The sequence below is a fragment of the Osmia bicornis genome, chromosome 7 (genome assembly GCF_907164935.1).
Source record: "Osmia bicornis bicornis chromosome 7, iOsmBic2.1, whole genome shotgun sequence".
NCBI lineage: Eukaryota > Metazoa > Arthropoda > Insecta > Hymenoptera > Megachilidae > Osmia > Osmia bicornis.
Window position 1 is genome coordinate 1,525,008 of NC_060222.1, and position 17,542 is coordinate 1,542,549.

The 17,542-nt window shown below is 34.7% G+C and overlaps 1 protein-coding gene across 3 annotated transcripts in view; it reads left to right on the top strand.

Annotated features, from left to right (window-relative positions):
* Nucleotides 1–979: 979 nt before the first annotated feature.
* LOC114881523 (autophagy-related protein 16-1) overlaps nt 980–17,542 on the top strand; it is a 392,271-nt gene continuing 375,708 nt past the window's right edge. For 2 of the 3 annotated variants that reach the window (XM_029198345.2, XM_029198353.2), the window contains exons 1-8: nt 980–1,602; nt 1,719–1,977; nt 2,065–2,227; nt 2,339–2,427; nt 3,611–3,664; nt 4,516–4,654; nt 6,587–6,692; nt 8,162–8,304. In XM_029198345.2, the coding sequence (XP_029054178.1) occupies nt 1,473–1,602; nt 1,719–1,977; nt 2,065–2,227; nt 2,339–2,427; nt 3,611–3,664; nt 4,516–4,654; nt 6,587–6,692; nt 8,162–8,304 (1,083 nt within the window). In that variant the 5' untranslated portion in view covers nt 980–1,472. The remainder of the gene's footprint in view (nt 1,603–1,718; nt 1,978–2,064; nt 2,228–2,338; nt 2,428–3,610; nt 3,665–4,515; nt 4,655–6,586; nt 6,693–8,161; nt 8,305–17,542) is intronic. The other variant, XM_029198348.2, reaches the window with a different exon arrangement.

The following is a 17,542-nucleotide window of genomic DNA, read 5'->3' on the forward strand; positions in this document are numbered from 1 at the left end:
GATACTTCAAGTGCTTGTGATCATATCCTTTCAGGACTATTATATTCCGCCTATTTTTACATAATAAATTTAATGGATTACAATAATCAATTAATTATTTTTCAATTATCAACAAAAAATTAATTAGAAATTGAACGTGAATCAATGTATCAATGTATACATTACCCTTCCTTTGTCCAGCTATCAATATACTGATATCTTACTTGATCACTGTCTAACTGACTATAAAGCAACACCAAACCATTTGCTATCTAATATTAATAAAGAATATGTATAGACTTGTTTCATATGGTTTAAGTTTAAGTCTACTTACAGTTGCTGCTGTTGTTCCTTGATCCATTCGTAGATCAGTATTAACTATCGCATAAAATATATATTGTGTCGGACCAGGTTCACGTAATTTGGCAGCATGAAAATGTTTCAATTTGTGGCAAATTTTATTTATTCGTCTTTTATTTATGTGACCACTTCTATAACGAAAACTTGCAAGATATAAACCATCGTTATACTGCTATACTAAGTTAAAATAAATGGTTAAAATATAAACCTGTAAGATAGTTGCGATAATTGAACATTATTTTTCTTTGCTTTTCTTTTATGACATGTTCGAATACTTTTTTCTTCTTTCATTATAAAATACGTCCTTAGACTTTAGAAGTAAAGTTAATAATCGCTGATTTGTACATTTCAATGCTCATTACTGTCATGGTTTTGAATAGAAAATTGGTATCTGGAACTGTAATCAATTTAAACAATTTTAAATAGCATTCAACTAGAAAAATAGTTCGATGCTTAAAAATAATCCCTCTAAAAATATATTTTATCCCGTTACATATTGTTAAAAATAAGCAGTAGAATACGCGTTTATCAAATCTGGATAATGTTTCAGTCGATCCGAACGAAATGCAGAAAACTGTTCCATCATCTGTTGCAAACGTTTCTTTCTCTCAAATTTATTTCATTCTGATTACTCATGGATTCAACACATGTTTCTATTAATTTATCTGCGACATTTACATACGTCGTATTATGGTTATTAAACAGAGGCTAGTGAAAAATAATTTATCTGTTGTTATCGACTTATTTGAAATTTCGTTCAAAATAGAAACATCGCATTCTCGCAAACAGAACGTATCGATATATCGAATACCCGGCAGTTCACGTTAGCAGTGTAGTGTTTGGAATGTTTAGGTTAGAGTAGCTATTTTCATAATTAAAAATAATCACGGTAATTCTGAATGTCATGTGATTAGCGCGAGATTTTTCGATTTTTATAGTGGTTAATATTCGAACGCCTGTTTGTTGAATCGGGTCAGATTTTTCGCGGTAAAAACAGTGCATGTTGAGAAGGGAAGAGTGTCAAAATAATCTACCAACTGTTCTGTCAGATGTTTTTTATACGACTTTGATACGAAAAGACAAAACTACGGTGAAATTAAGATACTATCTTCAAGATATTTCACACATTAAAAATGGCAGCAAGTGAACCCGGTGTATCATCAACTCCTAGAGAAGATAACAATTGGAGACAAAATTTGATATTACAGCTCCAAGAAAGAAATAGGAAGCAAACATATTGTTTTGCAGATCTCATCAGTTTGCGTAAGATTTCTTTCTTTATATTCATCAATTTAATTCAAATTATTAATCTCTGTAATTTGATATTAATCCAAATTTCTATTGAGTTATACTAATGTATACTGTTTTTTTATTTACAGACAACAGACTGTTTGAAAATGCAAACACATTGCGTACAGAAAATATTCAGCTAACTATAGCAAATGAAACACTCCGTCGAGAGGCAGTTAGTGGAACTCCTGGATTAGGTGTAAATAGTGATCTTGAAGCTCGTCTTTTAAAACAAGCAGAAGAGTTAGCTACATTACATAAGAGGAAAGGAGAAAATACGCAACAAATAGTAGATCTTAATAATAAATTACAAGAAATGATGAAGGAGTTTCAAGCAAAGGAAACCAGGTGAATATTGCTATTTGATTTTTATGATTTAAGATGTGTATAAAAATTTGTATGAGTAATTATTATACATTAATCAATTATTTACAGCCTTTCTGAAAGTATGGAGCTTAATGCCAACTTACGTTTAGAAATAAGTAAATGCCTTAGTAGAGAAAGGGAGTTGGAAAGTATTAACCAGATGTTGAAAGATGAACATCAAGCTCTACAACTCGCTTTTGCATCTTTAGAAGAAAAGCTTAGGAAAGCACAGGTATGTTATGGACTATTATTAAACTAACTGTGTAATTAATATACAGATAGTTTATTGTTTTACATAAATAATGTATATTTTGGAAAATTAATAAATTATGAATATTTGTAGGAAGAAAATCGCCAGTTAGTGGAACGCTTAATCAAGTACAAAACAAGAGATGCAGAAAAAGTAAATGAAGAAAATGACAACTTTTTGAAGTAAGTACAATATTTAATTTCATTATGGGCCTCATAGTATATTAACGCCCTTTTTTCTTTAATTACGGTCTTGCTTATTATCAAGCAAATTATATTTTTCAATAAAATCGTAGAATAGTTACGTATAATATTTTAGTTTCTGTAGAAAATGCTGTGGGCATGATAAATAATATATGCATGCGGTTAGTACTGTTAAATAAAATTGATGAATCACTGACCATTTTACGATTTTCTTATATTCGTTTGAGTGGTTTGCGTTACCTATATTATTTCGTGTTTTTATCGTACCAATAACAAACAGTTTCGGTCTTTTTGTTTCTGACTATTATCGCTTGTCTTATGATTATTCATATCAGGATCATATTTAAGTGGTATACAAAATTTAAAATATCATTACTTCATTATGCCAATATCTGTCGGCTAAAAACTCTCATGACTTAAAAATTAAATTTATTACACAATAATCGCGTAATAAATAGAATAACAATGCCAAGAGCTCATGTTTATCAGGCATGTTTACATAAATACGCCAAATTTATCATTACTAATGACAGTTTTTCGAGTAATGATTTTAACGAAACATTATTTAAAGTAAGAGTATAAAGCGGAAGAGTATATCTTTTTCAGTAAAGCATGCTGTTTATGCATGTTATATGATATTAAGAGAAACTTAATATTATAAAAATGGAATTGCATCACATTTTACATAAGCTCGTGGGAATGCAAATATAGAAGTGTTAAAGATGTATCAGATAATTTCTAATTCATTATCGGTTTTTTAGTACGAAATATTATAGCTTCCTTTACACTCTTTGATGCAACAGGTGATATCTGAACGATATTAATTTTTTGCAATGGTTCCCCGTTTTATAAATTTTATACATTTATTATAAGTATTAGATATTCATTAATTTCATATTTCATTACATATTTAATATCATGTTACCATTACAAATAAGTTACTTTATTTGTATAATAATCACTCTCGATCGTACCCATTAATCGTTACAATATCACATTCGACGATTACAACACGTTATTAAGGACAATAACGTTTCTTCGACATATTCGTAAATCATTTATTAATTGTAAAATGTTAAGCTTCTTGCACAGACACACGGGATTCTGTTACAACAGTAATCTCCACATTCGCACTTCACACTGCTTGACATTTTCGTTTCAGTGAGAGTTTTTCCAGTCCGACAGCCTTTTTGATGCATACCATATCAAAGTTTGGGTAAGTCTGAGCAAGTGACGTGATAGAAATTACGCTTAAGTGCTCTATTGCAGCTTTGGGTCGTTTGTTTAAAGAACGTGATCCTGCAAACCATTCGCACATGTTCACACAAAAAATCTGTCGTTTGTGCTTGATTTTCATAAATATTGTATTGTTCTTATTTTGTATAACAAAATTAATATAAAATATGATGTAGGAATATATCATCGTCGCGGAAAAATGGAAAACAACGTACATATGCATATGTATGACTAATAAACGCGTGCACAACTGCACAAGTGTTTTCCCACTAAATGTAACGGTTCAAAGAGTTTAATGATTGTCAATTACTTGAATAAATATAACTAATATTAATATTAACCCTTTGGTTACGGTAGAGTTGGACGTAGACTAAGATTCCAATTATTAAGGATAGTTGTAATTAATTTTCAAAAACAAAAATTAATTATCCCAGAATTTTCCATATTAAGGTGGTTTCAAATTATTAAAAAATAAGTAAATCTACTACAGTGATATTTTGTCTTAAATAAATTATTCATAGGGCCATGATAATGGCATAGTATCTAAAGGGTTAAAAATACAACAAATGATAAACGTTTGAAGTAACAACTAACCAGGAACCGTATCGTTAATGTCAAAATATAATAATAGCAAAGCACTGGCGTTACTAATTAATTTTACATCGCATGTAGCATAACAACAGGATGATCAAAGACAAAGGGCACTTTACCACGTTGTTTTGGGTATTACAAATGCAGCATTAATTTCGTTCGAATTGATCGTTTCTTTCAGGCAGCATCAAACCTTCCTCTGAAGCTTTTGTTCTTTTTTTGTTTCATTCTTTCTTACAGAAAGAGACAAGCAAAGATGCAAAAGGAATTGGAGGACGCTGCTCGTGACACACGACCGGTCAGTCCTGACAGATCGAATCTAAAAGAAGGAATTGCTGGTCTTCCTACTGCGGTACCGACCAAAGTGTCGGTCACATTTGTACGTTGACAACAATTTAATTTATGAGATACTTAATCATCATGCCATTATGTAAATTTTAGTACAATTTGTTTATTGACACGTTGTAACCAGAAATTGCATGTCTTGTATGATGAGATAAGGGACTGTCGAATCTTGATGCTTGATCTTTGGAAAACTTGTATCACGAATGACTTACATTAGTATTTATTCTCAGTTTATAAGTGTCCAATGATCCAAACGGTTTTCAAAAAATTTAGGCTAAAATAAAGCCTTCAGATGTGACAAAGTTGGACACTTAGTTTTAGTATTGCATAAATACTTTTCTACATGAAATTTCATTTGTAGAATAACGAATGATCATTGATTCTCTGCACGATGCTAATGGTTACAGTTATTTGATGGCATATATTTTATGATATTGGGGATGTTTCAGCTTTAGATTGATTTGCATTATTATCGCACCAACGTCTATACGTAATGATTAGAGGTGTGCGAGAATCCAAAAATATCGGGTCGGGTCGAGTCGAGTTCTCGCACACCTGTACCTTCAAAATCTTGAAATTTTCAGGTTCTCGCACACCTCTAGTAATAATAGTTTTCGTTTAATCGTTTCACACGTATTATTCCCTTCGAGTGTTATAAGTGAATCGAGAATAAGTGAACTATTTTTATAACATTCTGTGGAATATGGATGGAAATGTTTCTAAACTATAGAGTTTGATATGATACTTGTTTCTTTTTTAAAGTAGAAGGAAGGAAAGATATATCTATATAAAAATAATATACAACAATTTTTCGACGATTTAAAAAAAAGGATCTTGTTAGTGTAATTTTGTTAACTAGTTATATAAGGACACTTTTGGTTTATAAGTTAGCACCTAGTGTCTATTATAGATCATTCGATGGGATACACGTACAATTATTTTAAAAAATTCAGATTTTTCAGACGTGCATGTTACATTATTGAAATGTTAATATTTTATTCTGCGATTCTATGTTTTAGTGATATTTACAATGTTACGTTCTGATCGAAATATTGTTTAAGGAAAGTATATTATATGTAGCATAGTATTGAAATATTTAAGTTAAGTATGTTTAATTCTATGTTTGACAAATGTAGTTACTTTATAATACGTAAAAAATGTTAGAAATGTAGTTTGGAATTTTATATTATTTTGAACGGGAACGGCGATGACAAAAGTATTATTTAAAACGGGAATAATAATTATGTGAAGATTGAAATAATTTTTTTTGTTGACACACCATGTTCCTATGTGTTCTATTCTTTCTTAATTCTATCAATAATACTGTTCATTAATGTTCACGCGTATTTATTTCAATACAATCACATTAAAAAAAAAACGTTCTGTAAATAATGTGTTCAGTCTTAGTGAGTATAGGTGTTAGATGTTAATGTGTTTCAAAGAGCGAAATACTTGTCTCATTAAAACACTTTGTGTAGTATACATTACCATAATTACGCTTAACATTTAATGTACACTTTTTATGCATGAAAACTGCAAATATCGTGAATTTATTGCAATATTTAAAAGCTTCATTTACATTGTAATGAGAATGTCACTATCTATCTATATTCTTTCATATTATCTGGCCATTTAATTGTTAACAATCGATGATGCTCGATAGTATATGGTATAGAGGGTAATATTTTTGCTAATTTAAATGTAGGCAACGTAGTGAGTAGTATTTGATAATTTATTCATAATAGTAGTATTAGTTAATTTTTAATAAAATTAGAAATTTTGATAGCTTCTAGATTTTAAAAGACATTAGTCAGCTTCTATCTAAATTTCATTTTTTCAATGAAATTGATATGTATTTTTAGTAGAAAAACAATGATGAATTTTAATACATTTGTTACGTTAACTGTTGACTCATGCATGCACATTTTTCAAAATTTATACGTCAAGTGTTTCGTAACCCTTGCAGAATGCTCACGACGGAGAAGTTTATGCTGTAAAATGGTCTCCTGTTGAGAGGATCCTTGCGACCGGAGGGGCTGACAGAAAGGTGAAGCTTTGGAATATCACAAAAGGTAATTAAAAAAAAAAAAAAAAATTTTGACCTGGAATTAAGTACATAAATGAATAAAAGTGTTAAAGTTGTTGAAAAATTTGTATAAAATTAATCGTGTCACTTTGTAACACTATAAATTCTGTTTCCAGCCAATATTTATCGAAAATATCATTTCCCGCGTTCAACGAGATAATGTAGGCTAATCAATTGATATGAAAGTCACTTTAAAATTTCATTAAAACTTACTGCAACGAAGTAATTAAAACTTTGTTACCGTCTTTTGTTCGCGAATACATGCTAGAGAACTTTTCGTTTCGTGCTAAATGAAAAAATAACGGATAGTTTAAATATTAGTCGCCAGCAATAATTTACTAAGTCGACGGTAAATTATACAATTATTTGCTAATAGACTAATTTACGAGGATATAAAGTTTCAATTCGTAACGTGTCATTAATTTTTATTACCAAGTTATGAATGATTTTTCGCTCAGTGGAGTGTATTAATTAACATAGTAATTACCATTTAATTACAATGTTCAAACGTACAATAATATTTCAAACAAAGTTCACTGTAATATATTGTTCTTTTGAAAAGTTTTTGTTTGTTTATTAAGTGGGTTTCGAAAAATGTTATAGAGCTTGCAAAATTAAAAGAATTCCTATTTTTTTTATTATGATAATTTCATAGTTTTTATGATATACATCAGTTTTGAGACACCTTGTACACGAACGTGTTAATGAATCAACAGGTTACTCGATGCAATCAGGGATAGCTCGTATAGTCGAACGTAGAGGCGTCTATTAAAACCCTGCCTGAGCTAGAAACATTTTCCTCTCTATACTGAAACGACCATACGCACTATAACGTATTTCGAATGTAATCCCTTTGCCGCGTTGCAAATTGGATGAAACATCCGTCCTTATTGTGGGTTATATCCGCTTATCCCACCCTTTCACGGCTCTTCTTCACCCATTCTCGACACTTCGGTGTATTGTTTCCATCCCCTTTTCCAAACTGCTCGTGATTTCCTTTATCCCCTTCGCCACTCTGTTCGACAATGTCGATTAAATTAATTTCGGTAACGCCATAGGCAAAACATTTGTAATTTTAATATCTAACTTTTCATTTTATTATTCTTTATTGTATTTCACGTTAATTCGAAATTTATTAATTGGTAATTATGCAGTTTTAATTATAAAGGTTTTCAAATATAATTCTATGAATTCTATGAATTCAGATTCCATGAAATGTCAAATGAAATAATTGCCAAAGAGCATATATTATTGAAATTTTTGTTAAATGAGACAGACGATAAAATGATGATTCGAGAGAATTTTTTTATTCTAGATTTATATCTATCGTTATTGAAGTTTTTATTAAAATAAAAATGGAAGTTGTAAATGAAACCATCAGACAAATGATGAAGTGATGATTTGAGAGGATTGTTTCGATTACAAATTGACGTTTATTGTTATTTTATTTTTCAGGTACCTCGGAGAGTAAAGGAATTCTTGTTGGCAGCAACGCAGGAGTAATGTCTGTTGATTTCGATTCAACGGGGACGCTGATCCTTGGAGCATCTAATGATTATGCCAGCCGGGTGTGGACTGTGAGTGATCTTCGACTAAAGGTAAGTGGAAAATTTGCATGTAATTTATCATTCGAGAACAGGCTTGGATGAATCTGTTAATTGGGCAATTATCGAGGTACTTTGCTCGTATCTGCATAGGAAATTTTCTTTAACCCTTTCGCTATTGAAGGAGAACCATAGCCGTCCTACGCAGTGTTCATATCATATTTCAAAATAGAGACAGCATGTAGATAAAGTAAAATTAAAAACAAAAAACACTTGCAATGAAAAATGTTTTATTGCAAATATAATTTTATAAAGAAAATTATTTTATTTATATTTATGTTAATTTTCGTATGTATGTTTCATTTACAATTATTTTATTTAAATTAAATTAGATAATTTAATAAGAAAATATATGAAACTTTTTGTCACGGTCGTAGCGAAAGGGTTAAAAATTGCGATGGTATAAAATATTTTTCAGCTTCGCATAATATTATTTATATTTATAAAAATGAATTGTACGAATGTTTTGATGCCTCTTTAGTCAGAATTTGACTGTAAATACTAGACTATAGAAAATGAAACGATGTTTCATTTAAAGTAGTCTTTTTAACGCATAACGGTGTTCGATCTCTTTGCGATAATAATACGGGATTATGCGCGGTGCGCTCTATTACTGAAACTTGCATATTAATGCGTTGGTAATTGTACCGTAAAATTGCGTGAGTTATTACAAAGTGACGAGGTTTCATTAAAACAACATCACCGCTTTTATTCGCTGTTATAAATACGTCACTCTACACCCAACAGTGAAGGTTGTTAAAAGAACTGCGTTTAAGAAAGGTGTCATAATGATACATAATTAACTTTCTTTTCTTCCTGAAAGCATTATACGATTACTTTATCAGTGATGTCATTGAAGGAGTTTAATGATTAATCTATTTAACTACAATTTGAAAGAATTATAAATTGCAACTGCTACGTTTTCTAATAAGGTCGTAAAGCAAAATATGGTTCTGAAAAGCCATAATCATTGAAGAATTTTTATGTCTGTTTTACCGTGCTATTCGATTCATCCCAATTCCATAACCTTTTGCCGAAGAATAATACTCTCTTCTTTCGTCGATGATGTCAATATTCCCTCATCTAAAGTTTGTCCCAGTTTTTCTGCTCTCCGCCAATTCTTGATGTTGGCTACGGAACGAAAAGTTTCCTGGTTGTCTTTCTCGTGGTCCTATCTTCTTTTGCCTCTTTGTGTTTCTTTCTGGAAATCCCGTTGAAAGCGGAAAAGTCATCTGGGAAATGATTTTTTTCTCAATTTGCTACGCTGAAGTTTCTTGTTGGAAAGACTAGGACAGACGAGTACTGTATTTTATTATATTATATTGTATTTTCCATCCGGAAGATGGTGCATTTTTTATCAGACGTTTTTAAAAATTAAATTTAAGGCGCCGCGTCGTTGGGTGCTCGCCGCCCTGGGCGGTAGCCCACCCTTTCCCACCCCGAAGTCGCTACTGAGCATATACAAAAGCTAGATAGCCCGATAGCGCGAGTTTACGGTCTGGCACGGCCATGACATACCCGATACCGCGTTTCTAAGTCGCATTGTGAGTTTCAGGTTGCTTGCTATGCGGTAATATCGCCGTTTATAGCCAGCCGGTTGCCGATAGAATACAATGTGTAATATATCCGTGTAAAAGAGTACAGTAGTAGATGTTTCTGCCTTGCGTTGCTCCTCTAACCGATGGAAGCGTACCATGCACGCGGGTGTACAAATATTTCATCCTCTCCAGGATCTTCTTCTCGTTCCTCCGCTTTTTTCCGTCTTCCCTCGTTGCATTTTTCTGTGTTCTGTTTACAAGCAAGGGCGCGTCGGGAATCCACTCAGCAGGCGGCAGTTTCATTCCGAAGATTGGCGGCCAATGGCGCGTAAAGTTGCGAGAAAACACGCGAACTGCAAGGTACAGCCTCCTCTTCGGCTATTCACGATGAAAGGTGCGAGAACTGACCTGACGTCTGATGTTTATTCCCCGGTGTGCCTCGAACCATCCACGCAACGTTTCTCAGACGTTATTCTTGGAACAGGAACCCTTGATCAATTTCTTCGGCTTGTGGACCAGTTTCTTGTGTGACTCCCTCTTGCTGGCTCGTGTCAACCCGTACGTCTTTCGTTCCGTGAATTATAGTTCCTTTTATTCAGCAAGGACAGCAAGAAAATGAAACGTAACGTTTCATTCCTCTCGGTTATTCAGGCCGATCCTACCTTCGTAGTAAAAAACCTCGGGCAATTACGGAATTTCAATATTTTCGTTAGCTGAACGAATCGTTCCTGGATAGATTTCATTCCGGAAACTCGAATTCATGAATAAAGTTCTTACCTTGTTGAAGTAGAAGCAAGTAGAAGCGAAAATTGATGATCGTTTATCTGTTTATTTCCTTTCGGATGGTTTCTTTCTATTTTTGTCATTGATCTTCTAAATTTTATATTTTTCTTTAGATTCTTGTTTGTCACCCTTCTAGTCGGAGAAACGATGCGTTAAACGAATATCAATGGTATTGGAGGGTACCTGGCTGGACCGATAATGGACTCAATTTCGCGGCACTAGGACGTCGGGTCGTTTGGATTTCTCACGTCTTCGACGTAGTATCGATTCTCTGGTGAAGCCCTCGCAGTGATTTCCTGGTCGTTCACCATTGTGAAATCGTCATACCTTTTTCTGTCGCTTCGATCTCCCAATAGACGTACAGGCTATTTCGTTTTCCTTTCATGCACTGTTCTTTGTTCGCGATCGTAAGGTACTATAAGATAACCGTAATGTGAGTCTGATATTTTTCTAAATCATAAACATTCTTGGGTGAATTGAAGAAAAATTATCGAATGCCTATTTCTACAGGAAAAAGTGTCCAGAAATATATTTTAAAATTTTTATAATTCCTTTTACATAATTAAATCCTTCAGATACGAAGTGTTTAAGACTACCAAAAAATTAATATCTGTTCAACGAAAATAATTAAAAATACGGGCTGAATGAAAGAAGGGAAAAGAGTTGGCTGTTTCGACTAAGACTGAAACGTTAATTCCGGAAATACGAAGGTGCTTTCAGGCGTCATCCAGTAGAGTAATTTCAGGGTAACACGGTGGGCAGTGGGCAGCAAGGTGGTAGTCCCCTCTGTTCAAAGGCATTACTTTCGTGCCGAGGCCAGTAATTACCTCGCGAAATTACCGCATTTACATCCCTAATAGGATATAGGTAGGAATGTCAGGTACACTGGCCGAGAACATCAGAAGGAAAGAAAAAGAAACGAGGAATTAATCTAAACACTGGCTTTACAGCGAGTCCTTGCGCGAATAGAATCTAACGTTTCGTATGAACCCCGTTTTTATTTCTGTCAGCTATCATTTTTATTCAATTCAAATTGGATTGCATGTATTAAATTTAATAAATACGACTCAAAGATTGTTCAAAGATAAGAATAATTTCTAGTTCATTTGCAATATTTATTATAAGTTTCAATTGATCACAGAATATTTTTTCATCAATATTTGTCGAGAACTTGCAAAGACCAGACTGTGTAATTCCTTGACCTGTTATAAGGGATATGCAAACCATATTGCCTTATTATACCTCGTGCATTCTACATACATGTATGCATAGCATCAAGTGGGTAGTTGGAATGGAAAGAGTATTAGCATTCTTACCTATCGCTAATTCTTTCGTTCTCCATGCTAGTGCATTCCTACTGTTCCCCTTTCTAAGGGTAGTCGCGTGTTTAACTCTTGAACAGCGGAATCTGGGTCAATCGTGACCCAAACTTATGAAACGTATACCAGGGTAGTTAATTGTATAATACTTAAACGAAAGGGTTTAGTATATTGAAGGTATAGTTTGATACGTCCAATTTTTTCATATTACCAGTCGATCTTTTTTTAATTTTACTTTGTGCTTTTTTTATTAACAGTGAATTTCAGATACGCGACACGTCGTCAAATATTTGCGTTATGTTTCGTTGATCACGATATTTTTTCGTTACTAATCTGTCTGTGTACTCTTTTTTCCTATATTTTATTAGTCGTATTTGGAAACTTTAGCGAATAGCGCGCGTACAAACAGAAAATTGAAGCAATAGTTGATCCATCAAATTTGCTGATTTTATTTTTCTTATGCAAACATAGATCCGTAAACACATATGTCCTTTTGAATTTCGGCTTTTCCATTTTATTTTATAAAGTAAAGAAGAGATCTGAAACGTTTTTCTCCACCAACGAAACCCTCTTTCATTTCGTTTTGTATTTATACAAAAAATGTATACTGTTCTAGATTTTCCAATTAAAAGTATTGAAGTTCTGTTAATTTTATATAATATTTATTTATAGAAATATTTGAGTAGCAATATTTTAATTTTTTCTTATAAATAATATTTTTGTTCAGAAGTTATTAAATATTAGATTTCTATTTTCAGTCAATTTGACCCAAATGGTGCTCAAGAATGAATTATACAAATCCGTATAAATTTCAATCTTGTGTTTGAAATTTGCATCCGAAAATAGTGGTTGTTTTCGGAGAAACAGTAGATGCAACGCATTTGGAAAGTTTTGCAGATTCCCTATTCTCGAAATGGTGTAAATGTCCTGGCTGTTGGCCAGGGACACGCTTAACGAAATCAGCACGTTTGTACCGAACAACACACGCGGGACAATGAACAACCTGTAGATATTTGGCCAGCTAACTGTGTTTCGAATGGGAGCATGGTGTCACGTTTGGATTTACGGGACGGTGTTAGGTTTCTCTAAGAATCTTGCAGGAACTTGTGGCCGGATACAGTTTTAACAGCTTTTTCAACCTGGGAAAAATATACGACCCTTATATGTGTCTGTGTCTATTGTTCTGTATACAGGATGTCTCAAAAAAGATATTCCTCTGAAAGATAAAAAATCTTCAAGTTTCGTAGTGTACATTATTTTTGAGACATCCTGTATACTTCCACGAGTACGTGAAAAGAAGGGTGACGGTTCTTTTTACGGTTGCTACTCCTTTTTTCTTCGTTTCCTCTCTGTACTTTCGGTGCGAAAACGCTCGACCCCGGTTGCATAACCATGCCTGCGAAAGTAATTAGTATTTACGTCAGTTTCAAAAGCGACCCTGGGTGTCATCTTTTCTTTCATCGCGAAGGAGTGTGTTTTTAACGTGGCGTAATGCAGAGATTCATGAACTTTGCTGGAAGATTCGTGAAAGCATGCTTCCAAATAACGGATGAGCATATAATTTGAAACCGGAACTGCTCTCGCGTATGCATCCTACATCAATTAACTGTTAATTAGTAATTAATATTCCGCTATACATCTGTCTAAAATAACGCTGTTGATGAACTATGAATGGTTATGATTTTTATGAACAAGTCGGAGAACTATTTAATTTGCTCTACCATAATTGTCAAAGAGAAAATACCAAGAATTCAATATTAAATATTTTTATTATAAGCTTCAGTAAGATTATAATACTTTAGATAACTTGCACTTCCTCATTAGAAAAATGACATTACAACTAATTTGTTAATGATAGAAATTATTCTCCTCCTATAATTTTCCAACCATTCTTAATAATTAGCTCTTATCTCCTGTCTCATTAAATGATTATCGAGCCGCAAAACAGTTGTGCCATTTAATTCTTCAATGATAGGATGCAGGAAAGAAAGGTTGACAGAGGGGGAAAAAGAAACGAAGAGTGTCTTAAACACGCTCCAATTACTGCGTTCAGATCTTTCGAGTGGCTTATAGATACAGTACAATGACTGTCTCTGATCTAAATCGGATTTCGTTTCGGTTCCAGTCTCCATTCTTCGAATGCTAGGTACTCGTGTGCTCTGACCACGTACGTGCAAGCCGAGCTGGAAGTTAAAACGTGCCCTGAACCGTGTATGTAGGTCTTTCGTTGAAGCTAAAAACGAAAGGGTGAAATCGGTTGGAAAGCGCAAGCTTTTACACTTTTGACTTTAACCACTGGCTGGTCTCTTTCCACCGGCACTATGCGCATTTATTGTATCCATTATTCTTGAAACGACTCCGTGCGTGCTGTCACGCATCGCGTGACAACGTGGAAGAGCCTTTTTCGCGAGGAACTGATGCACTGAAAGAAGCCAGGGGCAATGTTCCTGCTTGCTATCTTACAACACCATTGTTCATAATCTGACGCGTTCCATTATGAATAGCTTCTCGATTCGAAGGTTCTTGTAATACTAAGTGCTTTCTGAAATATTATTGCATAATCCGTTAATCCTTTTTTGGATAGATGCTTTCTTGGGATCATTATTTCGTTTAAGTACCATTTTCTCTGAATGAGATGATAGAGGATGTTTGAATTTTTAATTTTCTTATTTTAATTACGAACGTCGACAATTTCCTTTCTCCCCTTAGTTTTCCATTATCCGGGTAAAATTAAATCGTCAATACGTTATCATTTCGCGTTCATCGGTAACAGGGAAAGTATTTGATCTGCATCGAAAATTATGCACGCCGAGCGCGTACCAATACAGCGGGCATAATTTCAATTTGTTCCTTTCCTTCGTTCGCATAATTCCTCTGTGTTCTATCTTCGGTGGTGCGCTCACTGTGCTCCATAAATGACACAAAGCCGGCATTCCATGGTACGTTTTAAACGCACATTGAACACGAAACTATTTTCGATACCGGATTCAGTCGGTTCTAATGAAGCAGCGGTGTTCGTTCGCGGTATCCATCCGGACAGGGTTGCAAAACTCCTTGGAAGGAATTTAATTAATGGGGCACCGTTTGTATGATGTTATTCGCACCCATCCCGTCCCTCGCTATTTCCCCCCCTTGCTCTAGATATGAACCGGATTTAAATTAAAAGTGTCGAGAACTTTTAACCGTGAGGATTCCGACCGAGTCGACCGACCGACCATCTGAATTCTGAGCTAATTAAATCCGGAGCCGGGCTTATTGCGGATCTTGGTATTGTACCACGGAACGGTCTGATTACTGCGACAATTATGCCGCAGTGGATGGTAATGTTCGATAATTATTGCTGCCTTCTGATCTCAACCACTGGAATTTTAATGCCCGTGTATGATCGATCAAGATGCGGTTTGCATGTTTGAATATTTAACGAATTCATTTCCCTCGGCAGACCATTCATTTCTACGTGCCTCCTGCCTACTCGAAACTTCATTAATTGGTGCATTCAACCAAGGCTTGCATAATGCTTTGTCGATGTGATGGATGGATTGAATACTGACGATAAGTAATTTTTATGATAAGAAAAGTTTTCGAAACCCTGTCAAATTCATTCCCGACAGATCCATCCCTTTCCAAGGAAGGATATTTAATTACCTTTCTTAATAGACAGATATCCTATACATTCCTTAAGCTAATGGAATTAGTTTATGGATCTCCGGTACAGATAAACGTAACCCTCCGCTTTCCTTTCTTCCACGTTCCCCATCCCGTTCCACCCCCTTTTACACGGATATTCCTGCCACCATTTCGACTTGTACGTCTTGGTGTCTGTCCCGTTCCAACGATTGTCCCTTTACTTCCCTCTTGTTCCTCACTCGTGATGCTGCTTGTTGGGTTACGAGATCGAGGGACTGCTACCGACTATAATAGCACAATGTCAGATAATTTCGCACGCAGTGCTCTACCTCTATTGTATTCTCGAATAGAGTCGGCGAAGGCCTTATCTGGAAACTAGTGACGGTTCAATTAGACGAGTTTGCGGGGGTGTACTTAATCAGCGACGTCCCTGGTGGAATAAACAAATGTTGATACATTGCGGGAACGAGCAAGTTGTTGTTGACTGTTTTGCAAATGCAGAAATGAGTGATTTTTTCAAGTGGCATCGATGAATAGTCAATTTCTCAATTTTCAATTTTCCATTTTTCAGTTTTCAATTTTCCAGTTCTTAAATTTGGTAGTTTGAAAATTTGATGTTTCATAAATGATAACATAAATTAAATTCTAAAAACGCTCAAGTCAATTACCGCGTATCTACTGTCGTTCACATAAATCCTAAAACTTGGACGTCCCCGGATAGTTCTTGAATCTGGTTGCCATTAAACATAGTAACGGCTATAAAGGATTAACGAGTCGTTAAAAATTGACGTCCGAAATTAGGATCGGTCCTCACGAAAGAACGAACATGCCCGGTTAAAGGAGGACGTCTGATTACAAGACACAAAGGAATCATTACGACGTCGAAGATTGTAGACGTGTCTGTGCGAACCGGAAGGCAACGGGTCTCCCTGGCTAGGTCAAAGATTATAATTAAAGACGAATCTTTATTCGGAACAGACGAGTTCGGAAGGTCTTTTCTCGTGAACCGGGGTTGCTATAGTTACGATGAAAGCGGACAGGAATATCGACCGAGAAACTACACTAGACGGACTCGCTCAATTCGCTCGGTTAAGTTCGAGCGAGGAGAATAAAGAAAGGGAGAAAAGGAGAAAACGTGGGACGGGAGGCAAAGATAATTAGTTGATTCGCTGGAGAATAATTAACTGGAGATTCCGTTAATCCCCTAAAGCGTTCACGTTTTCATTCTTTACGACTGTCACGTTTCTTCGGTCTGACCGGAACAACGATAGCAGTTCAGCGTCAGAATTGAGAACGATTTCTGATCGTTCCTGTGGCTTTGTGTTCCGGAAAATTGAATTTCCTCGAAGTAGAAGAAACCCAGAGACACTGTTTCCTTGGATGAGAAACAGGGATGATAAATTTCGAGAGGAGGTTGGGGTTGAGAATTATGAGGACTTTATGTATTTTCCCGCTGTTCAACTGCGCGGCTTAACACAACTCGTCCTGATGAATGGCTCGAATTCCGTTGAATATTAGGCGTTGAAATCACGTTTGCTAGGAAACACGCGTGTGCGCCATCGAAACGGATAATTTGTAACCAAATTAGCACGGAAATCCTCGAATCCTTTCGCTGTGTTGCTCGTATAATACCTTTCGAGCATCGACCATTTTACCGGTCTTGTTAGTGAAAAGGCGCTAATTAAAGCGGGGCATTTTCTTTCTGGAACTGTTGCCGGGTTAAATACTCTTAATTTAGTCTAATTTCCAAGCCGTATGAAATAAGCTGTTACGCGTTAAAATCTGACGGACGGTTTGTTTTTATTCTTCCTTGTGAATTTAATATACCGCGGTATTCAGAAATATTTCGTTTATGAGTAGGGTAATAAATTTCACGAATTTTGCTTTTAATTGCCTTTGCCATGTATCTGAGGATGACAGCTTTGATAGATTCAGGATATTATGCTCTTAATTGGAATTTTTTTT